Source organism: Brachionichthys hirsutus, chromosome 1 (genome assembly GCF_040956055.1).
Source record: "Brachionichthys hirsutus isolate HB-005 chromosome 1, CSIRO-AGI_Bhir_v1, whole genome shotgun sequence".
Classification (NCBI taxonomy): Eukaryota; Metazoa; Chordata; class Actinopteri; order Lophiiformes; family Brachionichthyidae; genus Brachionichthys; species Brachionichthys hirsutus.
The window spans coordinates 3,314,207-3,337,188 of record NC_090897.1 but is presented as its reverse complement, the minus strand read 5'-3'; the positions used below and the strand labels follow the sequence as shown (position 1 = coordinate 3,337,188).

At 46.9% G+C, this 22,982-nt stretch overlaps 4 protein-coding genes and 1 long non-coding RNA gene across 7 annotated transcripts in view; 1 reads left to right on the top strand and 4 right to left on the bottom strand.

The window, feature by feature from the left end:
• The window catches only part of rasa3 (RAS p21 protein activator 3), a 19,470-nt gene extending 17,453 nt beyond the window's left edge, over positions 1–2,017 (bottom strand). Inside the window, exon 1 of the mRNA XM_068750497.1 lies at positions 1,959–2,017. Within this exon, the coding sequence (XP_068606598.1) occupies positions 1,959–2,013 (55 nt within the window). The 5' untranslated portion in view covers positions 2,014–2,017. The remainder of the gene's footprint in view (positions 1–1,958) is intronic.
• Positions 2,018–3,067: 1,050 nt separating this feature from the next.
• LOC137914803 (uncharacterized) lies at positions 3,068–6,303 on the bottom strand. The gene is made up of 3 exons (XR_011106424.1): positions 6,131–6,303; positions 4,504–4,583; positions 3,068–3,190 (listed from the first exon to the last, which is right to left on the bottom strand). It is a non-coding gene; the product is annotated as an uncharacterized lncRNA (long non-coding RNA).
• Positions 5,583–15,714, top strand: tpp2 (tripeptidyl peptidase 2). The gene is made up of 29 exons (XM_068758226.1): positions 5,583–5,759; positions 6,736–6,864; positions 7,042–7,137; positions 7,326–7,430; positions 7,542–7,666; positions 7,789–7,952; positions 8,061–8,215; positions 8,307–8,383; positions 8,462–8,589; positions 8,751–8,999; positions 9,094–9,209; positions 9,320–9,491; positions 9,633–9,790; positions 9,860–9,936; positions 10,027–10,133; positions 10,337–10,491; positions 10,643–10,759; positions 10,845–10,945; positions 11,033–11,129; positions 11,212–11,349; positions 11,493–11,737; positions 12,409–12,487; positions 13,342–13,380; positions 13,968–14,119; positions 14,449–14,545; positions 14,635–14,765; positions 14,919–15,183; positions 15,315–15,434; positions 15,582–15,714. Exons 1-29 carry the CDS (start codon positions 5,595–5,597, stop codon positions 15,669–15,671), a joined length of 3,849 nt encoding a protein of 1,282 aa, XP_068614327.1. The 5' UTR covers positions 5,583–5,594; the 3' UTR covers positions 15,672–15,714.
• A 2,311-nt stretch (positions 15,715–18,025) lies between these two features.
• On the bottom strand, positions 18,026–19,445 carry LOC137893746 (protein-lysine methyltransferase METTL21C). The gene is made up of 4 exons (XM_068739214.1): positions 19,321–19,445; positions 19,098–19,249; positions 18,889–19,006; positions 18,026–18,761 (listed from the first exon to the last, which is right to left on the bottom strand). Exons 1-4 carry the CDS (start codon positions 19,436–19,438, stop codon positions 18,340–18,342), a joined length of 810 nt encoding a protein of 269 aa, XP_068595315.1. The 5' UTR covers positions 19,439–19,445; the 3' UTR covers positions 18,026–18,339.
• A 1,438-nt stretch (positions 19,446–20,883) lies between these two features.
• On the bottom strand, positions 20,884–22,961 carry mettl21e (methyltransferase like 21e). 3 transcript variants are annotated; one of them, XM_068739403.1, is made up of 6 exons: positions 22,647–22,960; positions 22,179–22,213; positions 21,898–22,055; positions 21,707–21,824; positions 21,493–21,590; positions 20,884–21,402 (listed from the first exon to the last, which is right to left on the bottom strand). In XM_068739403.1, the coding sequence occupies exons 2-6, from the start codon at positions 22,201–22,203 to the stop codon at positions 21,061–21,063; spliced, it is 741 nt and encodes a 246-aa protein (XP_068595504.1). In that variant the 5' UTR covers positions 22,204–22,213; positions 22,647–22,960; the 3' UTR covers positions 20,884–21,060. The 3 variants fall into 3 exon arrangements, with proteins under 3 accessions (XP_068595504.1, XP_068595579.1, XP_068595431.1); XM_068739478.1 differs by lacking the exon at positions 22,179–22,213 and having other exon boundaries at positions 20,884–21,381; positions 21,565–21,590; positions 22,647–22,961; XM_068739330.1 differs by lacking the exon at positions 22,179–22,213 and having other exon boundaries at positions 22,647–22,958.
• Between the last annotated feature and the right edge of the window lie 21 nt (positions 22,962–22,982).

The following is a 22,982-nucleotide window of genomic DNA, read 5'->3' as shown; positions in this document are numbered from 1 at the left end:
AAACTTCACCACACGTTGCTGCTCATTTGCACACAGTCTCAACTCCAGCGGTGGCATTGAGAATTCCCATCTCTCCGATGGAGACAACAGTTGCTGACAGATGAAGCACAGCCTGCTCCTGTATGGGAGACCCCCCCCCCCCCCCCCGCCCCCGTCCCTCTCCCTGTGTCTCACGACATCTGCGTTGCATTAACTTGTTGCCCACGCAGGAAAAAAAAAAAAAAAAACACCATTCTTTTGTAGTCTATTCCAGCCAATCAGGAAGTGAATTGGGGGGGGGGGTAGTTTCCTGTTTCCTCTGTTCCCCAGACGGTGTGTACTCAGACCCAGTAGCCCGGTTTATTTTTCTGAAATCCATGTGTTCCTCCCGGAAACCGAGCCGAGTCATCGGCATAAAAATAATAAGCCATCTCTTCTTCTACAAGTATGTGGCTGACTTTCAGCTGTGAGTCATCAGCCGACCGCAGCCTCATGCCGAAGGACGGGCCTCTGATGAAAACAATGTGATGCAAGGGTTACAGAGAGATTGCAGAAAGAGGAGCTCAGCGAGAATCCGACCGCCGTGGAGCGTGACTGGTGCCGGGTAACAAGACAGACATCACCGCGGGGCATTACAGGAAAGACCAGGAAACTCAGGAGTCATGGCAACAATATAAAGCCTCTGCGTGGGCAGTAAACAGTAAATAACAACATCCTGATAACAATTGTCAAGTTGTTTCCTGGCGTCTTGATGCCATGCTGCCATTGTAGGAAGGCAGCATGATGCATTTCCTCGAGGACCATTCCGGATTAGAAATCTATTAAATACTGCAAAGATATTAAATTTGTGATAATAATATAGCACAGTAAGTTTCATTCCCTGCCCAGGCACTTTGCCGCATGTCGACCTTTCTCCCGTCACAATCGCTCAGCTGTTCTATCCAATAGTATAATAAAAAAAAAAGACAAATGGTGAAATAAATAAAAGACTGAACAATAAAGGGTTCATCAATTCGTTAAACATAGTATAGCATAGTAATCAGCTCTGCAGATTACTATGCAAAATAACATTTGCAGCTAACACAAACATGAATCTGCCCCGACCAACTACAACAGGAAATTGCTTACTTAATCACTGAATGTGAAATTAGTCATTCAGTTCGGATCATATTGTAGCCTTTAAGCATCGCATGGTATATTTTTCTGCACCGAGAACTTCTACTTTCGGTAAGTTTCCTGTGACTACATTTGATTCGGGCAAGTCCCAGACATGAATTCCACCTCCAGCCTGGCATTTCATTTCTGCCACTGCTCTAGGAAAGACCGCTGTGATCACTAGACATGATCCAGTCATCCGGTTTTCCATGAAAGAACATTTGATTAAAAAAACAAACAGCAATCAAATGAGCATTTAGCAACTAAATGCTACAATCCTTCTTGAAAAAAATGCTTCTCTTCCTGCCTCCTCTCCAGTGCATGCACCATGCACCATGCGCCATGCACCTCCTGCAAAGCAAGTGTGCACTTAGATACATCTAAATATAGACTAACAATCAATAGCTAGACAGTTTGGAGGGTGACGCATGAGGGGGAGGGGGGCGGGAGGAGTAATAAAATGAATGGGTGACTACAGCTGAGGTGTGAAACGTCCATTAAAGTCATCCGGACGCACGCAGCTGTGCAGCCCGTTCAGATAAAGCCTCTCTCACTAATTCTTCTGATGCCAGATTCTCATTAATTCCCCCACAAAGGCTTTTGAAATCCTATCGATTCTCCTTTTCCACACGCAATTACAATTCTATGCTGGAATAAAGTGTGCCAGACTGATTGGCTTTGCGCGGAGAGGGTGGCGTGATCTGAATGGCAACACCATTGATCCGACCTCCCATACAAGCCCGCACTGCCCGCCTGCTCGGCCCGTTAACGTGGAGCCATCCATTGAGGCGCTCAGACCCGGGGGGGGGGATTTTTCTTCTTACCGATTTTTATTTTAACGCTCTGGAAAACCCGGAGACCTTCCTCTTCTACCGCCATGCTTTTGTCCTCCTTTTGACGACTAGACAGAGGCAGTCCTCCGCGGCGGCCGGTTCTGGTTCTGGTTCTGGTTCTGGACTCTCCAGCGCACAGATATTATTCCAGGGGTTCTGCACATCTAGGCTCTCTGGATCAGCGCGCACGATTCGACCCGACCGCTGAGAACGAGCGAGGAGAGACAGCAGCGTCAGTCCCCGCAGCAGCAGCAGCAGCAGCGGCGGCAGCGGGGGCGTGGCTGAAAGACAACACCGCCCACATGCGTGGAGGGGACCCGCCCCAAAGAGGACGAGGAGAGGAAGTGGGCGTCAGCTGTCCAGCCATATGTAATAATAACAACAATAATAATAATAATAATAATAGTAATGATAATGATAGTAATAATAATAAATACATACATAAATTACTAATAATACTAATACAAAATACTACTACTTCTACTACTACTACTAATAATAATAATACATAGTAATAATAATCATAATAATAATAATAAATACTTCTACTTCTACTACTACTAATAATAATGATAATAATAATACAAAATACTACTACTACTAATAATAATAAATAAATACTACTACTACTAATAATAATAATACATAATAATAATCATAATCATAATCATAATAATACAAAATACTACTACTACTACTTCTGCTACTACTAATAATAATAGTAATGCAGCTTTTACTGACAGCTTCAACCCTCCAGCACGCCTTTGCTGCTGCACCCTGGTCTTAACGTGATGTATAGCCAGACATCCAGCATTTTTCAGGAATATTAGCCTATTCCATAGTGGCAAAGTCCTCCAGTTCTGTAATATTTCTGAGTTTTTATCTTCACTTTGCTGTGGGATTCAAGTCAGTAATGTTATGCCTGTGATGTGAGCTGTGAACGAGGCGAGATTATCCTTCTAAAACTGTGTAGACACTCAGGACATGGTGTGCAGTAACGCACAGTACTTACACATCTTTCACAGCTGCAGCTATGAGACAGCGGCTTTGGCCTCTGGCGTAAGTAGAAAGAGGAGATAAATAACATTCTTGTTTTTTTAAATCTTTATTGCTGACTTTAAATGAAGATTTGAGTCCTCTTGTTATGATTCAGACAGCAATGCTGAGCAATAAAATCAGTTAACTTCTGTCATATTTTACATTCATCTTCTCATCAAGCCATCCTGGGGACAGAGATAAAGAGGCAGAGTTAGTGGATGCATGGAAAGAACAACTGGGAAACAATGAAGTGGTCCCTGTTCTCCTGCAGAGACTGATCGGAGGCCAAATTAAACGGAAGAAAGTAATAGACACGGTGCCATCCTAAGGGGAGGGATGCGTGGGCAGGATTTAACATCCATTCAGGTAAAAGGCACAGGGCGATAATCCCCCAACACTTGAGTCTATTTGGCCACACCTCTGACATCACTGTGACCGCATTCCTCAAAATAGGCCGACTCTGGTCTGAAAGGCTCTTCATAGCCAGCTGGTCAGGCCTAACCCGGCGGAGTTGTGTGACCAAAGAACAGTCACCGCCTCTCAAATGGTGGCGTCAGTTAGCTGCAGTGATTCTGCTGCCAGCAGAGTGTTAGGATTAACTGCGACTCCTTTAGAAGAGCTCTAAATCGAATTATTATAATGTATGTCTCACCACAGCCGTTATTGTTAGACCCTCCTAAGAAACACTTCACACGGCAACAAAGCTGCATGCATATAGCTAAGTACCTATTGTATTCATATACTCAATATATTTCAGAGTGAAATGTACTTGTACGTTTTACCCCAGCACATTGCCTCATAACTAAAATCTTGAATTTAAAAGTAACATTTTGTAAAAACAATTTGGCCGAATGCATCGCGTAGGAAAATGTTGCTTTGTGACAGTCAGGCATTTGTGTCAGTTCAGTGCAAACGCCCTGCGGTAAACCACAAGCCTGTGTATGTAACTGTATGGGTGTGCAAGAGAAGCCCTTCATATTTTAGAGGTTGAATTACATTACCCTGAGCGAAAGCTTGAAAACAGATATAAAATGTGAGCATTGCTCCTGTCAGTGTCTGCTAAAATGCGTGCATCCCATTAACAGAGAGACGTTGAGTGGCCAGATGCTGATTCTCAGTGTGCTGCTAGTGAAAGGATGCTTATGGCTGTTTTATTATGCACAAACAAGTCAACTGTGTGAGGTTTGTGGGCGTCGGCATGCTCGACTTACAACTAACCTTTTGTAATGCATGTACTTTTTTTTTGTAGTAAAAGAAGACAAGGTGCAATGTACATGTTCGGATGTAATATGTGTGTGAGAGAGGCAGAGAGTACCAACTTGAACAGATGGCGATTGATGTGCAAAATTAATCCCTATATTGGGGGGGGGGGGGGGGGGGGGGTCTATGAATGCAACATAAATCAGCTCCTAGAAGAATGCATATAATTTGCCCCATGGAAATCAAAACTGGTTTACAACTTTTTAATTTAACATCCATATTTAGGATTTATACTCACATAAGAAGAACATCCATGTGGATAAGATCTGTTATTTACGACGTGCTCGTTTCCACACTTCACTGCTGTCAACGCTACATCTGTAAACGGAAATGAAAAGTCTAAGAAGCATGCCGCAGCCTTCGAATTATATTTACAGTATATTTGAGTACAAAGAAGAGCTTGAAAGTGATTCATTAAGCTATGTTTGGGACCACCCTGCCGATTATACATTACTTTTTTTAGGTAATACATTTGTATTCCAATAATCTAATCCTTCTTGATGCTCTTTAGACATCTTTTATCATCGTGCAAAATATTCTAGAGTCACCCCCAAAGAGTGCAGAGAACAATTTCTGGTAACAGCCATTATGACACAATCAGTAATCTTGCGCCACCTAGTGTGCAAATGTTGGACAGTGAACCCAGCTTGGGGAGTTACAGAGTCGAATAGGGTGGTGGTCTGTGTATTGATTACCGGTAATGATTAATGCACGTTAACAGGTTAACCTACTTATGTTGAGCCTAAAAATTTAGAAACAGTCAGTTAACATGTTTTTAACTGTGTAGAACTATTAGTTGGATTTGCTCATCTGCCCGCAATTTTAATTTAACTGTAGTTTTATCATTTTTTATTTATTCCAGCCACAAAAAAAGTGATGACGTTCACTTTTATTTTATTAAGCGTGTTTATTTTCCGGAGCATAAAAAAAGAAAATAAAAAAAACCCGTTATTTATTGTCACTATTTGTCTGTTTCCATAGTTACTTGAATTTAGCTTCATTTTAAAGTGGGATTTATCTCAGATGAGTGTTTCCTGAGCTTAGATCAAATATGGCTTAATATTTTTTCGCAATATTTTATTTATCACTGTTGATATTTTTTTAAATATTTTTTTACTTTCTTTTAGTTCTGAAAGCTGGATTTCTCCTCAGACACATCCTCACGTGTCTCAGAAATACTTGGAATTCTCGAATGAAAAACGCCCGTGTCCGTGGGAGTGGGCTGGGCAGGCAGACTGCCTCTTTAAACAGCTCACCTTTTTTTATCGGCCCCACTGTTAGCTGTCTTTCCCATTTCGCTGCTGTGTTTTCATTGTTGCTCTTTTGATAATGGCTGCTCATTTGAGCGAAGAACCGTTCCCCTTCCATGGCCTGCTGCCCAAAAAAGAAACCGGCGCTTCGTCGTACCTAACCAGGTTCCCCGAGTACGATGGCCGAGGAGTGCTCATCGCTATCCTGGACACTGGCGTGGATCCCGGCGCGCCCGGCATGCAGGTAAATCTAGCCGGCTGTCTTGCGTTAGCTACGGGAGAGTTGGGAGTTAGCTAGCTATCGAGCTGAGCTAGCTAGCTTACTCTCAACTCTACCGTAGCTAACACGAGACGGCTAGCTAGCTAGCTAACTAGCTAAAGCCAGAAGGCCTTAGCTAGCTAGCTAGCTAACTAGCTGAAGCCAGAAGGCCTGACTCATTCACTTGATTGGTGCACTCAATTGCTACAGCTAGCTAGCTAACGTTAGTTTGGTAGCATCGCTAGCTACAGCAACACTAACAAATAAATGAGAGCTTTTATGACAACTAAATAGACACCGCGTCTTTTAAAAGAAATATCTTCGTCTGTTGTCAAGTTGAGTTTTGACGTACGTACTTCCAACATTTAACCAACTTGACGTTCGTTAGTCGGCTAGCCGTCCAGCGGGTTACCCTTGCGGCTAACGAGTGAATTTTTCGCCTGAAGTTTTCATTCGAGCTCCTTCGTATTTTGGGTTCGTCACGCAGTTGGTTACGCGTGTTTGCGGGTGTTGTGGCCGCATGGCGGTGCCGTTGTTTAACCATCCGTGTGCTATTTTATTCGGATCGTTAGCGAGCCGTACCGCGAGAACACGTGACAAGCAACAGGTTCACTGACAACTTGCTAGTCACGGGAGAGTTGATATATTCTGCACCTGTGCTGCATGCGTTTATGCATGTATAACTCGACAAGATGACTCTTCATCGCACTGAATTGAGGTCGGATATTTATCTTCAACCTCATGTCACCTTGCTTCAGACATGTCTAATGGGAAAGGCTGAAGCAGGAAAAAGTCTGTCCTGTTGAAATGCACTTTAAATTTGCACGTTATTTGCACATTATTCCATGATTGGTATAAGTTACTGAACCTGGACTTTGCACTTTTTTTTATATACAGTATATACATCTTTTTGTAAAGGGCTATGGGTTTGGGTTTCTTCTGTCTTTATTGCGGTCTTTAGGTCACAACTGATGGGAAGCCAAAGATCATCGACATCATTGATACAACTGGCAGCGGTGACGTGAACATGTCCACAGTGGCGGAACCGAAAGACGGGGAAATCACCGGCCTCTCCGGTAGAGCTCTGAAGGTCGGGAGGCACCATTTGTTTTCTTAATACTACTGACAGAGAGGATATAATTGCAGGAATTGTCTGAAATTATGTCCTTTCTCATTCTCATAGATTCTTTGTTTCTAATTTTTTTTAGTGCAACTGTGCTAGACAATTAAATCTGCACTTCATGTATTTTCTACTTCTGTATTCCAGATCCCTTCTACCTGGATTAATCCATCAGGGAAGTTTCGCATTGGATTTAAAAATGGCTATGAGTTTTTCCCTAAGGCTCTTAAAGAAAGAATACAGGTACCGGTACTATGACATGACATTATTAGTTCTGCCATGTGTGGGATGTTATAATATTGTTTGTGCACAGAGGCTAACGGTCTGACTCCGTATTACTTTGTTCCAGACCAGCGAGACGTATAATTATCCCGCTCACCTCTTGTGTGTTTAAGGCGCTTTTTTATTTTTTGCCACTTTTGTCCCAATAGAAAGAGCGAAAGGAGAAGACCTGGGACCCGCCACACAGAGCAGCGCTTGCCGAAGTCTCTCGCAAGACAGAAGAGTTTGACCTCGCCCACCCAACGCCCTCACAGGTTCGGAACTCATTTGTGTATTTTATCAGTGCTCACAGTTTCCAGTCACAGTAAAGTGGCATTTCCAAATCTGATTTCTCTCTGCTCGTGTCCTTCACACCACCTTCTCAGATGGAAAAATTACAGAAAGAAGAGCTGCAAAGTCAATCGGAGCTTCTGGCATTATTAGAAAAGAAGTACAACGATCCTGGTCCCGCATATGATTGTGTCCTTTGGCACGACGGCGTCACTTGGAGGTAATCCGTATTTATTCTTTTTTGTCTTTTAAACTTTTTCATGCTTGATATCAGCTTCTACCGGTATTCTTTTGGTGGTTATATTTCTCCTTCACGTTGCCTGTTTCTGTGCGTCCCCCTAGGGCCGTCGTAGACACGTCAGAGTGCGGCGAGCTGTCCCAGTGCACTGTGCTTAGCTCTTACAGAGAAAAGCAAGAGCACGCTACATTAGGCAGCGCTGAAATGCTTAACTTCTCTGTCAATATTTACGATGAGGGAAACGTACTCTGCATCGTCACCAGCGGAGGTAAGATATCCCGAAGGGTGCAATCCGCCTCCTCCTGAAAGGAAGCCGCTTTCCGTATTTGGTGCACTAAAAACCGTATTTTCTAATTTAACGCTTTAAAAAAAAAAGGGGCTCATGGGACACACGTGGCAAGCATTGCTGCAGGTTACTTCCCAGAGGAACCCGAACGCAATGGTGTGGCCCCAGGCGCCCAAATTCTGGCTCTGAAGATTGGAGACACCCGCCTCAGCACCATGGAAACAGGCACAGGACTCATCCGAGCGGTATATTGCCCAAGATTCTGTCAAATGTATATTAGCAGCTGATGACTCGTAATTATTATTTTTTTTGAAAATCTCTGTTTTTTGCTGAAAGATGATCGAAGTCATCAACTACAAGTGTGACCTGGTTAACTACAGCTACGGAGAGGCGACCAACTGGCCCAATTCTGGGTAGGTAGAACACCACAGTGTTTGTGTTTGATTACTCTTTGACACATTGTCACGGCTTTGTCCCTTTTGTCTTTTCAGGAGGATCTGTGAGGTGTTCACAGAGGCCGTGCAGAAGCACAACGTCATGTTCGTGTCGAGTGCAGGAAACAACGGCCCATGCCTCTCCACCGTCGGCTGCCCGGGGGGGACCACCAGTAGTGTCATAGGTACAGGGACGGGGTGTGAGCGCTTACCTGTGCTGGAGATTCACAGCAGGAAAGATGGGGAAACCGTTGGGACGCTAACGCTGGTGCTAGAAATGCTAAATGCCATTTGGAGCCATTTCCGTTTCTTTCCATGTTGCCGTAACGACTGCTTTTCTCTCAAGGGGTTGGAGCTTACGTAACTCCAGACATGATGGTGGCCGAGTATTCGCTGAGGGAGAAGCTGCCTCCCAACCAGTACACGTGGTCGTCCAGGGGCCCCAGTACGGACGGGGCCCTCGGGGTGAACATCAGCGCTCCCGGCGGCGCCATTGCATCTGTACCCAACTGGACGCTCCGCGGTACCCAGCTGATGAACGGCACATCCATGTCTTCGCCTAATGCCTGTGGAGGCATTGCGTTAATCCTCTCGGGTACGCCCATGTTCAAAGACTGATGCCAGGCAAAGCGGGGTGGACATCATTTATAGTTATTATTATCATTATAGTGTGGAATTTCTGTTTCAAGGACTAAAGCAGAATGGGATAGGTCCCTCTGGTCCTGCAGTGAGGAGAGCGCTGGAGAACACGGCGCTGAAGGTCGATGACATAGAGGTGTTTGCACAGGGCCATGGAATAATCCAGGTCGGTCGGTGTCTGGCTCCTTTTACCGTCTCCGCATGTTCCTTTTTAGACTCATGGCGACATACTTAACATTTTTCATTCTGTTGCCTGTTCCATTTGTTCCCCTCTAGGTGGACAAGGCATTAGACTACCTCATTCAACATGCCTCTTTACCCACTAGCCACCTCGGCTTCTCAGTAAGTGTGGGAACACAAAAAGGCATCTACCTCAGGGACCCAGCCCACATTGTTGCACCCTCAGATCACGGAGTAGGAATTGAACCTATCTTCCCAGAGAACACAGGTTCTGCTCAAACTTCCTAACACAATCTCCACAGGCTTTATTATTCTTGCTTTACAGTGTTTAGATTCAGTGTTGGTACGTGTTTAGTAGTTTTTAACACCCCCCCCCCCCCCCCGCCGTATCATCTAACGTCTGTCACAGGAAACTCTGAGCGAATATCCCTGCAGCTCCACTTGGCGCTGACGTGTGCCGCCCCGTGGGTCCAGTGCCCCTCGTACCTAGAGCTCATGAACCAGTGTCGGCACGTCAACGTCCGGGTTGACCCCCTGGGGCTGAGGGAGGGGGTGCACTACACAGAGGTAAGGACATGGAGGGAGGGGCACAGTGCGTCTGAGCCGATCTGAGCCGTATGAATGTCTCTCTCTTAGGTGTGTGGGTATGACACGGCCGCGCCGGCCTGCGGCCCCCTCTTCAGGGTGCCGATCACGGTTATTATCCCCGTCAGGTAAGGCTTTGACATGCTGGCATGTTGCTTCCTGCTGTTTTCTGTGAGGCGTGTCCAACAGCGCTTCCTCACTTGCCTCTCACCTGACAGAGTGACCGATATTTGTAACAACGAGATTTGCTTCAACGACGTCCACTTCAGACCGGGACAGATTAGACGCCACTTCATCACCGTTCCTCAGGGAGCCTCCTGGGCAGGTCGGTGTCTCCGTGTTTAATAATAAAAAAAAAGGGGTTCAGATTTTAAGCCTGTCCTCGTTTTATTTCAGCGAATTCTCTGGCGAATCTCCGGTATTCGTGCTCAATGCTTCATGAAGTCTCCTTTGTCTTCCCCTCTCTCGTCGTCGTCGCCTGCTCCCCTCCTTTTCCGCCGTCTCGCCCCCCCCCCCCCTCTCCTGCAGAAATCACGCTGACCTCTCATTCCGGAGGCGTGTCGTCCAAGTTTGTCCTCCACGCGGTGCACCTGGTGAAGCAGAGATCCTACAGAGCTAACGAATTCTACAAGTTCTCAACGCTGCTGGAAAAAGGCTCGCTCACCGAGGCTTTCCCCGTGCTAGTCTGTACATTTCATTTATTCACATGGTTTTGATTTTTTTTTTTTTTGCTGGATGCTGTCATAAGTGTCCGGAATAGACGCCACCTTATTTTGTAACTGCGCTCACAGAAAAGAAATGTTAATTAATTCCAGCCCGTTTTGCCTCCTCCAGTCGGGCCGGATAGTAGAGTTGTGCATTGCGCGCTGGTGGGCGAGCCTCGGCGACGTCACGGTGGACTACAGCATCTCTTTCCACGGACTCAACACTTCTCCTTCACCCCTGCACATAGTAAGCAGCGCAGATTACCAACACGGGCTGATGAGCTCCAGCTCGGCGTCGGTTCAATCTGTAACCGTGGGTTGTCCTTCCCCAGCATGCCTCGGAGGGAGTGACTAGTTTCGATGTGTCGTCCCCGATGAGGTACGAGGAGGTCTCCCCCACCCTCACCCTCAAGTCTTGGGTTCAGCCCGTCAGGTAACGACGCGCACATGAGCGCGATGCGCTTTCTGTGCTGTTCCGCATCTCTGTCGTTCATTGTCTGGTCCCCTGTCGGCATCGTAGGCCCTTGAGTTCAAAGATAAAAGCTCTGGGTTTGAGGGACGTTCTGCCAAACAACAGGCAACTCTATGAGAATGTCCTCACGTACAGCTTCCGCCAGGTACTGCCACACCCATCCGATTTGTGTTTTCTCTTTCTTTGGGATGTTTATGTTCACCCCCCCTTTTTTTGTGTCTCCTCAGCATAAGAGTGGGGAGGTAACCCCCAGCTGTCCGATGCTTTGTGAGCTGCTGTACGAGTCTGAGTTTGACAGTCAGCTCTGGATGCTGTTTGATCAGAACAAGCGGCTGCTGGGCTCGGGGGACGCCTACCCACAACAGGTATGTGGAACCGAAAGAAGGGCTTGAGCCCGCCTATCCTTGGCCAGATGTTCCATCTGTATTTGGAACACGTTTAACAGGTAGGATAGGATAGCAAGAGATGTACCCGACCCATCTGCCCTCTTTCTCGTTTCTCCATCCAGTATTCTCTGAAGCTGGAAAAGGGAGACTACGTCGTTCGTCTGCAGGTCCGCCACGAGAATTCCAGTGAACTGGAGCGCCTGAATGACCTCCCGTTTGTGATCTCGCACCGTCTGTCCACTGCGCTCACTCTGGACGTCTACGAGACGCACCGCGCTGCCCTCGTGGCCAAGAAGAAGGCGAACTCGCTCACCCTGTGTCCGGGCGCCACGCAGCCCTTCTACGTCACAGCGCTTCCGGATGACAAGTGAGTCGATCCTTCATTCTCGGGTAGAACTTTAAAACTGGGGATGATCTTGTGATCGGAAATCGGGACTCGATCAGAATCGGATGTTCACTCCCGATCAGGACTCGGATATGTGTGGATAGTTATTGTCATTACTTTTTAGCAGAAGCAGCTTGAAGCTCGTCGCGTTAGTGCGTCTTCGGTGTGGAAGTATTTTAAAGTGGAAGACAAAAACCTTGTGATTGAGGTGCTGTTTATTTTATTTTAAATATTTATAGTCCAAGTCCAAAGTGGAAAAAGCATTTTATTTATTACAGTACTCGAATGTTCATGCTATGACACAGAAGTGCCCTGTTTAAGAGTCAAATGCTGAAATACGATTTGATTGGTGCCAGAGAACCAGCAGGAGTCGCTCGGATCACGTCAGACTTTACAATCTTCCAGCGATGTGTTGGTTATTTTGAGGTGAAGATTGTCTCCTGTGTAAAGAATAAGATGCGGTTCAGTCCCGTCTTCATTTTGGGAGGGCTCTTCTTGTACTTGTACCAGTACAAGATTAGACTTTTTATTAGTTGTACTTTGTTACTATTTTCTGTTCTAATCAAAAGGGTTAGTCAGATGGCTCTGCTGGATGTATGTTTGGTTAATAAAGCTTTCCCCTCCTGTCTCCCTCCTTTTTTTTTTTTTTTTAGAATTCCAAAGGGAACAAGTCCGGGATGCTATCTGTCCGGCTTCCTGGTTATCCCCAAGAGCGAGAATGGCAAAAAAGCGGTGAGTGTTCTTACTTCATTTATTCTTGCCCTTTAACCCCATATATACCTGTATACCTATATATATAGTTCTTGTTCATTTGTTATGTGCTAGTCATGAATGGGACACACTTCATTTGCACAGAGAGCTGATGTTCATGAACCCGGATGTGCTTCTACTTCTTTTACGATGTCTCGAGGACCGGTCCCATCTGGCTTCTCGCTCCCTTTCTCTTCGGTACTGTCTGATGGGCAGTCAACAAAAAGCGGAGATTTTATCTTTTAAAAATAAAATAAAATATTGGTAATTAACCACTTCTACTGTATGTATGATGTAAATCGCTGCAACGTCAGGAAGCACTTGACTCTACAATGGAGAACATATCTGGTGGTCCTGACCAGCGTGACTAAATATGTGGCGTTTGAAGTAGTTCCTGAGGATCAGGGCTTATTCCTTTGTTGAATTGTTTACTGTATGTTCAGTTATTCTGGATCTGAGCTGGTTTTGTCCACGTCTTCTGGAATCGATGGCTGCGATAACCACCTTCTCCTTGCTTCACTTCTTCATCACTCATTTTCTTCGGGCACCGAGTGATGCGTCTCATGCCATCAACGCTGCCGAATATTTACCTGGCTTTTAGAATTCTCAAAAATAAAGTCCGATTTACAACAATCCCGCTGATGTAGCAGAATATACGGAGAGGAAAAACTCAAATCACAAGACGCGGATCCAAGCTGGAACGGTTGCACCTCCGTTTACGTAGCTGGGGGGTCGGCAGCTTAGAGATGCCATAAAATATGAAATGAAGAAAGAGAGTATCCCTTTTGGTGTGTTTGTGTTGTCTCTTCCTTACTGTGTGTTATTCTGACCACCAGGGGCAGGCCTGTGCAAAACGACAAGGAAAGTTTAAAAAGGTACTGGATGAGCTAGAAACACTGTCCAATCGAGGAAGTGGTTTATTCCTCCATTTGAGATGGGATGTATCTCCATTATTAAGACTGGCTCTTGTTGTCATTATGATTCACGCTTTTTACACACAACGAAATTAAATTTTCAACCTAGTACAAGGGCCCCTTGATACAGTCACGCACATGCATGTGTGCAGAGGGCCCCCGGAACATGCGGAGACGGCGTAAGGTGGAGGCGCTGCCATGATCGGAGCAATTGGGGGGGGGGGGGTGTGCCTCGCTCAAGGGCACCTCAGCAGTGCTCTGAGGGTAAATCTGGCACCTCTCCAGCCACCATGCTTTGACATGTCAAAGCATGGCAATATTGCTGGACTGAAATTTAGTTTAGATATGAAGGCTATTTTCTTTGATATGGCGCAGTTGGTGTTTTCTGGTGGTCAGTAAATACCAATATCATTTGGTATTGAGCAGACTTTAAGAATTTGTGTGTTAATGACAAAGAACCAGAAGCCGTCGTAGGACGTAACAGTGGTTTGGCTTCGTAAGGTGAAAGGTCACTGATTTTAGACAAAACTGTGTTTGTGTTCATTCAGGATATTGTTCCTGTCGTCTACCACTTAATCCCGCCTCCCAACAAAACGAAGAACGGAGGCAAAGAGAAGGACAAGGAAGGAGACAAAGAGAAAGATGTGAAGGAGGAGTTCGCCGAAGCTTTGAGAGACCTGAAGATCCAGTGGATGATAAAGTAGGCACTAATCTCGCGATACGATACGCTTGCATCATTTTCTGAAAGATTTTAAAGGGACAAAGTGACTTTTGTGAGCGTTCCAGTGACTTGGATTGAATTACCTGAACTGAAAGCATCAATTGCAGAATATATGGAGTCGGCCTTGGTCCACCCTTTACTAAAACCTGACCTATGAAAGGTCACACATCCACGCGAACCTGAATTACTAGTGTGCAGTCGATTTTCTTTCTACAGCCCTATTATCTACTGTCATTTACCGGTACGTAAGTCTCGGTGATTCCTTTCGTTCTCTCTGAGCGGCTTGTCGTCTTCTCTTCGCCGCTCAGGTTGGATTCAAGCTCGATCTATGACGAGCTGAGGGAGAACTTCTCCGATTACCTTCCGCTGCACGTGCAGAGGCTTCACCAGCTGGACTCTGAAAAGGTAGAGCTGGAGAAAAGCCAACTGGAAGCAACTCTTTGCGAGGTTTAATCCCCCCCCCCCCATCTCTCCTTTCCCCTGCCTGTGATAAGGAGCGTGTAACGCGTCTCCGGGAGGTCATCTCAGCAGCCAACGTCATCATCGCCCACATCGACCAGACCGCCTTGGCCATTTACTTCACCATGAAGACGGACCCTCGGCCCGACGCCGCCTCCATCAAGACGTACGTCGCGCTGAAGACTTGCTCCGATTGTCCCGTTAGAAGTTTGAAAGTACATCTGGACGTGGCGCCAACTCTGCAATGAGACGTCGTTGGAAGTCTCTGAGTCGGTGGGTTTAGTGGCAAACTGCTGACTGGATTCCATCTTTGTCTTAGTGACATGGAGAAGCAGAAGTCGTCTCTGCTGGACGCCCTGTGCAGGAAGGGCTGCGCCCTGGCCGACCAGCTCCTGTTGCCCCCGGCGCCGGAGGACGGCGCCGTTGCTGTCGCTGCAGCTCAAGCAGCAGCAGCAGCGGCAGCAGAGGTGGAGGCTGCGGAGCAGGTGGGCAGCAGCTCCGACGACTCCCAGAGCAGTGCGGCCAAAGCCCTGACGGACACCTTTTGGGAGGTGCAGAAGTGGGCGGAGCTCGCCGAGCCCACGGTAAGCGACATTTTCATGAAATGGAAGTTGTTGGTGTTCTACACATCAGCCATGAGGTTCTCATGGTTCTATGAGATGAACCAATGCGTTTGGCCATGTTGTAAAACGGCCTCTGTTTTCCCGCCAATCAGGTTTTGATGTTTTCATACAAGCACGCTCTGGCAACCAAGATGTATGGGCGCGCTTTAAAATTCGCTTCAAAGATGGTGGAGGAGAAGTCCAGCAAAGAGAACATGAAGAACTGTATCCAGGTATGAAGTCCGTGCAGCGGCCTCGGATATTTTAGATATTTGTCTGCTGAACGGAATAAAAGAAACGAGTCGGCGAATTCCGGCTTCGTTCCGTTTAAATCATGTTGCCCTCTTTTCTCCCCCCCCCCCCCCCCCTCTCCCTTCCAGCTTATGAGACACCTCGGATGGATGCACTGTGCCACCTTCAGTGAGAACTGGCTTCCTGTCATGTACCCCACAGATTACACCCCATTCTAAGTGCACGCATGAGCAGCGCAGCCAAACCGGGGCGGATCACGTTGCAGTTTTAATATCGTATCCCCCGAGGCTCATGGGATTTATCCGTCCGGCTTCTCACACGCTGATGTAGGTGAATTCAAATGAAGGATGACGCCGAGCGTTACCGGTTGGATGGACGCCACGCCTTATAAGGCGACTCCATCCTGTTTCTTAAACGTCTCGGACGTCACATTTCATGTTCGCTGATACTTTCGCCTCGTTTCATTGATATCCTTTGTTTTGGTGCCATCTACATGCTGGAGCCTCCACCTGTCCTCGGCTGTCTGGACTCCGTATCATTTATTTAAGCCCACTGACTTGTGTAAATGCTGGAAAAGGACCAGTGGGGGGGGGGGGGGGGGGGCTCGAGGGACGCAACTCAATCCTTTTAAAGAAACTGTCGGCCTATCTAATTGCTTTTTAAAGGGCAACAGCAGCAATGCTGAGAAGAGCGGAAGACTCGCTGCTGCACCGCGTTCGCACGCACGACGATGGCAGAAAAGCCGCCTGATCCCGATTTCCTGGGGGGGGGGGGCTTTGATATCCTTTCACTGCTCCTGATTCTTGATTGGTCCATCCACCGGATTGATGAAGTTAGCGTTGAGACTTTTTACGGGTTCATATTTGTGCGCGTGGACCCGGAGGTGCCTTCCCGAATGTACCTCGTGGGGTCGGTAGCATCGGCCTTGCGTCGCGTGTGTGTGGAGTGAATGCTGGCTGATTGATGATTGATCAGATAATCTGCCCCCCACCCGCGACGTGCTGCTGAAACCCGAGCGCTTCGTTTGATGAGTCGTTGGACGGACGCGAGCGACGGTGCGACGTTCAAACGAGCGTTGTTGTAAAATGTTCGCACAGTGTTAGCTGTTAATCTGCAGCATTCAAAATGTCGCCTTTGTACACAAAGGATGTACACAGCATAAAGTTAGGATGCGATAAGTATATTCTACAAACATTACTCTCTGTGTTTTGCATATATGCATGTCTTCTAGGATTTAAGGAACAATAGTTTTACTTGGAATCAGGTTTTAGTCTGTTTCAGTTCGGGGGATTTTTAATCCCGTTCTTGATTCTGAAGTGTTCCACTGTTTCTCATGCGTGTGTTTGGGAATGACTCGATGTGTATTTGAGAGGATTTTTGCGCATGTGCTCCCAACAGAAGTGACGTTAGCCGTCTAGAGAATGAGTTTTATCCTTTGTAGCTTAAGGGGACCATGCCAGTGGTTTTGAACGCGCCGTCTGATTTCCCACAAATTTCACAGCATTTTGTGTTCAGTCCAGGAAAACCTGAACAACACAAAGAATGCTTCAAAGAATTTCACTCTTTTAATTTGTTTTATCTCCATCCGATTGTGTGGTGCAGTTTTAGTCTCGTATATATATATTTTTGAAATGTCTTGACGCAGATTAGCCAAGCTCTCTTACAGTTAATCTTTTACTGACTGACTAATAGTCATAAGCATTCGATGCGTGGAACATATTTAGAAAAAAGTACTTCAGTACTTTAATGTCTTTAACGAAACGCGACGCTGACGTTCGGGTGCGTTGGCACAGCTAATGTCGCCTGTAGCTGCTGATCTGCAGCGATGCAGTGCGGTCCAGAAGGCTCCACCCACATTCACCTTGTTCTTCAATGTCCAATTTGAACACGCACTGACTCACTTGACTTTATTCACGTTGTCACTGATGGAATTATTAGAATGGTGGGGAATGCAGCAAAATGACGGGTTGACAGTTTTTGGGCGAGTTAAACGTATTGAAACACTGGTATGGTCCTTCTGAGTCGGGTCACATGACGGGAGTGTACACTGCTTAAAACACATGCTCACCTTTTGATCTTTTATACTTTGGATTCTCGGGCCTTTAGCTCTTATTGAGCAGATACGGTTCTGAAACGGTTTTGCCCTTGTGTGCAATGAGCCGATCCGTCCTCCAATGGTCGAACCAGAGTTTCAGCCTGATGTCCCTGACAAATGAATTCTGATATACCCAGTGGGCTCGGCCGTCTGCGATACGCAAGGCCAATGGAGTTTGTTAAAAAGCTGTCCATCTGTTGCTCTCTTTGCTGGTTCGGGATACGATTCAGTGATAAAACATCTAAATAACAATGTTTTACAGGACGTTGCTCTCAGTGTTGTGTTTAAGACCATTCTTCCTGGATGATTTGGGGGTCGGGGGTCGGACCTGAGGTATACGTGGTCAAGTTGAGTTATCGCAAACAGAAATGAAATAAAAATGATTTGGACGAGTGAAAGTGTTTCCTGGTTATTACTTATCTGGGAGTTTGTTGTTCTCTACATTCTTAACTGGTCATTGGCATTGAAAGTGACTGTTTCATTCTCTTTATAATTAACACTTAAAGGAAATGTGAAGCTTTTTTTTTTACACTAACTAATTACAAATATGACATGGTCTAAGCTAAAGCCATCAGTTAATAGGATGGGATTTATTGCTCTTCTCGGCTTCCTCCTCTTCATCAGGCTCGCTGTTCCATTCTTCCTCGTCTTCTCTCCTCGGATCTGAGGCGCGAGGTTCCTCAGACATTCTCTTTATCTTTGCGCTTTTCTGTGTTGACATCGAGAAGTTTTTCTTCCACACTCTTCTCATTCCTCTCATCTTCAGCCTCCTCTCTTTCCTTCCTCATTTCTCAGCACATCTTCCGTCTCTCGCCCGCTTCCTCTTCCTCCTCCTCTTCTTTACATGTCGCCATGAGGATCTTCATCTCGCCCTCTTCGGCCAGCGGGCTCGTGTGAAAAGCCTTTTTGAACTTCTCGGTGAACGTCGCATCGGTCTCAAACCTGACCTTGTTGGCCCAAATCAAAGTCGTTCCCGGTTTGCAGAAATGCTTCATTGTGGCCAGAAGCTCCTCCAGGAAGTCGTGGTGATACACGACGTCGGCCGCCAGCACGTAGTCGTAGACGGATGTAGGGAAGGTGGACTCCAGATTGTGGCCCCAGGGCAGAGCTGCCGTCTGGGGGGGGTGTCTGCAGCAACCTCTGGTGTTCCTGGACAGGTTGACCCTCAGGTTGCTCAGGACCGATGGGAGGTCTGTGGCTGTCACACAGGCGCCTGAGGACAATTAGAAAACTCATCAAACCGTCCTCGGTTTGTTTTTTTATGTCTACCCCCCCCATATCATTATAATGTAAGCATATTGGCTCTGTGACATGCCGGAATGAGCTTGAAGTCCCCTTACCAAGGTGCGCTGCTACAACAGACAGAAGGCCGGTCCCCGCCCCGATCTCCAGGACAGCCTTGTCCACCAGATTGAACTGTCCCCGGTGGGTGTCCAGGTAGTGAGCGAGAGCCAGGGCCTGAGATTAACGGGGTGGAGGACGGATGAGGGGTTAAGCTGAGTGCTGATGTGCGTACAGAACCGTCTCTAGGTACTGCTGGTCAGCTCACCCCGGGCCATATCATGCCTGCGTACGAGTCGAAGCCCGTTTCTATGACGATTTCCTTCCCGACGTAATGGAAGACCTCTCTTTCCGTTCTGCTGAAGAAACCCAGGCCGGGAGCTGATCCTGTTATCCACTGCGTTTGAGGGCCGGAGTCCTCTGCATGACGACGCAAGTCAAAGACTGTCGTCCCAGTCGCGCCACGTCGATGGAGCTCTGCTTACCTTTACCTTCTCGTTTAACTGCCTCCTCCTCCTGTTCCTCCTCCTCTTCTTCCTCCTCCTCTTCCTCCTCTTTCCATCTCGCAAAATTGGCTTCCTCCACAAAGCATGATGACGAAGTGTCCATATGAAAATCTGCCGGACAGACGGATACGACCGTTTCCTTGTGTAAGAATAGAGAAGGCTCGCCTCGGATCGACTTTGAATGCAACTTTTCGAGTTTTTGATATTTTCTCATTTTATCTTTATTCATGGTCGTAGAGGAAGTGCTCAGTGTTCTGTTAATAAGTCTCGTAGAATTTGACCATATACTCGCAAGTATCGGATGAATCCACAGACAGAACGCGATAAACGTAAAAACTGACTTAACTATTTTAAAGATTCCTTTCAGTCGAAGCAGAGGAGGCAAACCCAAATCTAAAATAATCCCTTTGAGTAAACCCTACCAGTGACCTTTGACCTACCTGCCTCTGGTTCACTCTCCGGCTAAAGGTCTCGGGAGTCGACCGCACTGCATCTCGAGACCTCTGACTGCAAGGTTATAGAGCCTCAGCATCCTGCAGGACACACCCATCATCATCATCACAAGGGCATGAGGGTATTTTTAGAGGCCGGGAGGCATCAACACAAGCGGGATAGAGCGGAGTGCGCCGACACCAAAGCAAGAGGACCTGATGAGAGCGAGCAAAAAAAAGCCTGCGAGAACGACAGGAATGGAATGATCCCAACAGCCATGAATCTTTGATTCCGGTGTCGCTTTTGGACTTCTCTTCTGGTGAGTCATGCAAAGTTTGTAACCTAAAACTGGATGCAATGTGAACGCCTGTTTAATGAAGGGAACCCGAAACTGTAAAACTCTTCTAATAAATCTGCTGGCTGATTTTTTTTATAGATTTGCTTTTGTAGATGATTTTGATTGCATGTTCGAATCAGCCCCAGACACTAAAAACGCTACACCGATAATGCATCGGAGCAAACACGCGAGATTTAACATTGGTTTGAGAGAAAACGCCTCATCAGCTTCATCTGTATTCACGCACGTCGACGTACGGATGATGCATTTCGTTTTGAGCGTGTCCGTGCGCTGCTTCCTCGCTTGTTTTGCCTCCAATGTCCTGAATTGCTTCACCAGACAGACGGTAACATGATCGGGCCAGCATGTGGCCCCCCCTGCATCAACCCCCCCTTCGGCCACGAGGTATCGCCTCCCAGTTTCAGGTATCGTAACTTGAAATCCATCCATGACCTCATGGTTTTGCACATTAAGGGGGGGGGGGGGGGACAGTAATAGCAGGTCATTGTCTGTGTTGTTGATGTTGGAATGGTGACAAAAGATAACAGACGTCCTGCCGGAGCCGCAGAGTTTTCCAGCTGTTGAGCATTTGTTTGCTTTGACGATGAAACCCCCCCGGTGTGGATAACTCCTTTTCAGTTTTTGGACTTTGATGCATGTCATAAACCGTAACCCCCCCCCCCCCCAGGCTTCCTTATTAATGCTCTGCCCCTTAACGATATTTACAGTAATGGAAACAGGTTAAAGTAAAAAAAAAGACATTTCACAGAACCATTGAATGTTGCAGGATTAATTTTTTTATTCTGGATCCAGCTTCTGATTTCATGGACATTTCTGCAGTGGTTTTTGTGTAATCTTGCTAAATGTCCAACACGCCAACCGAAGAAACAAAGCGCATGTGTGAAAACATGAAGTGATCCTGTGAGCTGTAAGGTTATAAAAGCATCGCTGAAACATCAAGGAGAACTCTGACTCCAGGCAGCCTCTCCTCCACCCTCGGTCCTCCTGCCCTTCCTCCAGGCTCGATACAGTTTGATGCTCAGGCTGGGAAGGTCATACAGCTGCTCCACATGGAAGCGCCGCCCGACGCGCTCCACGAAGCTGTTCTCCGGGTCCAGACGAAAGCGCATGGCCCACAGGATCCTGGTGTTTTCCTGGCACAGGTAGTCGAAGGTGTCCATCAGCTCATCCAGGTAAGGATGAGCGTAAACCACATCGGCTGCCAGGATGTAGTCGAAGCAATGCGTGGCACGAGGGAAACGCTGCTCCACATCTGGACCCCAGACGAGCTCCGTGACCTAGAAACAGGGGCGGAGCCGAATAAACCCGACGCTGTCGTCTATCAACCGGACAATATTTGAATATATCCGGATATATTCTCAGCCTACCAGAGGGATGTGCTTGCATCGATCCCTGGTGTTGCGCGTGACGTTATATTGGAGGTTCCCCAACACATCTGGCAGGTCGGTGGAGGTTACCTTAGCACCTGGGGAGACACGGTGTGGCAAAAAACGTCAAAGGGAATGAGACGTAAACCCCCGAGAGAGAGGAGAGGGCACGCATCCGAAGCTAATCCCCTTCTGGGGGGTTTGGTTTCTGCACCTAAAAGGCTGGACACGATGGTGACGAGCCCAGTGCCAGCGCCCAGCTCGATCACGTTCTTGTCTTTCAGGTTGTATTTGTCTTGGTTGGTCTCCAGGAAATGACACAGCACGCTCGCCTGCGTGGAGAAGGCGAGTTTAGCGTGAACCAGCAAAGCTGCCGTTGGGATAACGGGAGGATTTTCTGCATACCGAGGGCCAGAGTACGGCTCCATAGAGGTCCGTGGACTCCTTGATACGGATCTCCATGCCAGAAAACCTGTATCCCTCCCAGGCCTCTGGACCAATGAGAGAGGGGCGGAATTGTCGGGCCGTTATGGCGTCGGCGAGTTCTGCATCCACAGCAGGACCTGCGTTTACATCAACAGGAGAGACGGGATTAAAAAAAAAAAAAAGTAATATACTTCACTGTGGAGCAAGAAAAACTGAAAAATGCATGATGCCTCAGCAGCATCATGTATTGCTATTATCACCTGTGCTTACTGTGAAAAAGATCATTCGCCTCCTCCTAAATCAGAATGAAAGGGTTTCATACAACTTGAGCTACAGCAAGATGTAAAAATACGTAAACAGGTAGAGGACAAACACATTTTTTAAAGTGGGATAGATATCTTTAGATAGATTAGGAACGAAAATCCTTCATGTATGAAAGCACTTTATTAAAATGAAGGTTGTGGATCCGCTAAGGCAGACAGCCGTCAACAACATAAGCCTGCAGGCCCGCTTTAGAGGATCGGTATGTTTGTATATCTATAAATACTTCAGATTTATGCCGATAATTCCCATCTAATCTGTCTGCGTTTGTTTGCAGAGGACTTTTTCAATGCAGTCACGTTTTAAACGCTCACTTTAGGTTCATATTCAGGTCAGATATTAGGGATTTAAGACATGATTCCCCCCCCCAAAAAAAAGTATATATATATGAACACCTTCTCACTCACCTTCTACAATGTTGGCGTCTTCCATGGCCTTGGATTGTTTATTTTCCACGCCTGAAGGTAACCGGCGACGACAGCCGAAGCTCTGCGGCCCCCGGTTTGTGATCCCAGATGATGATGATGATTTGAATCAATCTGAATCCGGATCCGTCCCAGGCTGTCACTTTCTGGGGTTCGAATTCGCACACGAATGCGGCATTTCGGAACGTCTCATTCAAACCGGCGGCCCCCCCCGCCGACCCCTAGCTTTCTCTGGGTGTGCCAGATGACGGACGGCAGCAGCTGCTTTCTGTTAGCAGCACAGCACGGCGGAGATCCAACCAGAAGTTAATGTAACTT

Excerpts from the sequence above, each read along its gene's own strand:
- tpp2 (XM_068758226.1), top strand. The coding sequence starts at position 5,595 with ATGGCTGCTCATTTGAGCGAAGAACCGTTCCCCTTCCATGGCCTGCTG. Across the intron at positions 7,138-7,325 it reads CTCTTAAAGAAAGAATACAG|AAAGAGCGAAAGGAGAAGAC; the intron begins GTACCGGTACTA and ends TTGTCCCAATAG. Across the intron at positions 9,492-9,632 it reads TATCTTCCCAGAGAACACAG|GAAACTCTGAGCGAATATCC; the intron begins GTTCTGCTCAAA and ends CGTCTGTCACAG.
- LOC137893746 (XM_068739214.1), bottom strand. The coding sequence starts at position 19,438 with ATGGACACTTCGTCATCATGCTTTGTGGAGGAAGCCAATTTTGCGAGA. Across the intron at positions 19,250-19,320 it reads GGAGGCAGTTAAACGAGAAG|AGGACTCCGGCCCTCAAACG; the intron begins GTAAAGGTAAGC and ends GTCGTCATGCAG. Across the intron at positions 19,007-19,097 it reads CAGGCATGATATGGCCCGGG|GCCCTGGCTCTCGCTCACTA; the intron begins GTGAGCTGACCA and ends CGTTAATCTCAG.
- mettl21e (XM_068739403.1), bottom strand. The coding sequence starts at position 22,203 with ATGATCTTTTTCACAGTAAGCACAG. Across the intron at positions 22,056-22,178 it reads CTTTTTCACAGTAAGCACAG|GTCCTGCTGTGGATGCAGAA; the intron begins GTGATAATAGCA and ends ATGTAAACGCAG. Across the intron at positions 21,825-21,897 it reads GAGCCGTACTCTGGCCCTCG|GCGAGCGTGCTGTGTCATTT; the intron begins GTATGCAGAAAA and ends TTCTCCACGCAG.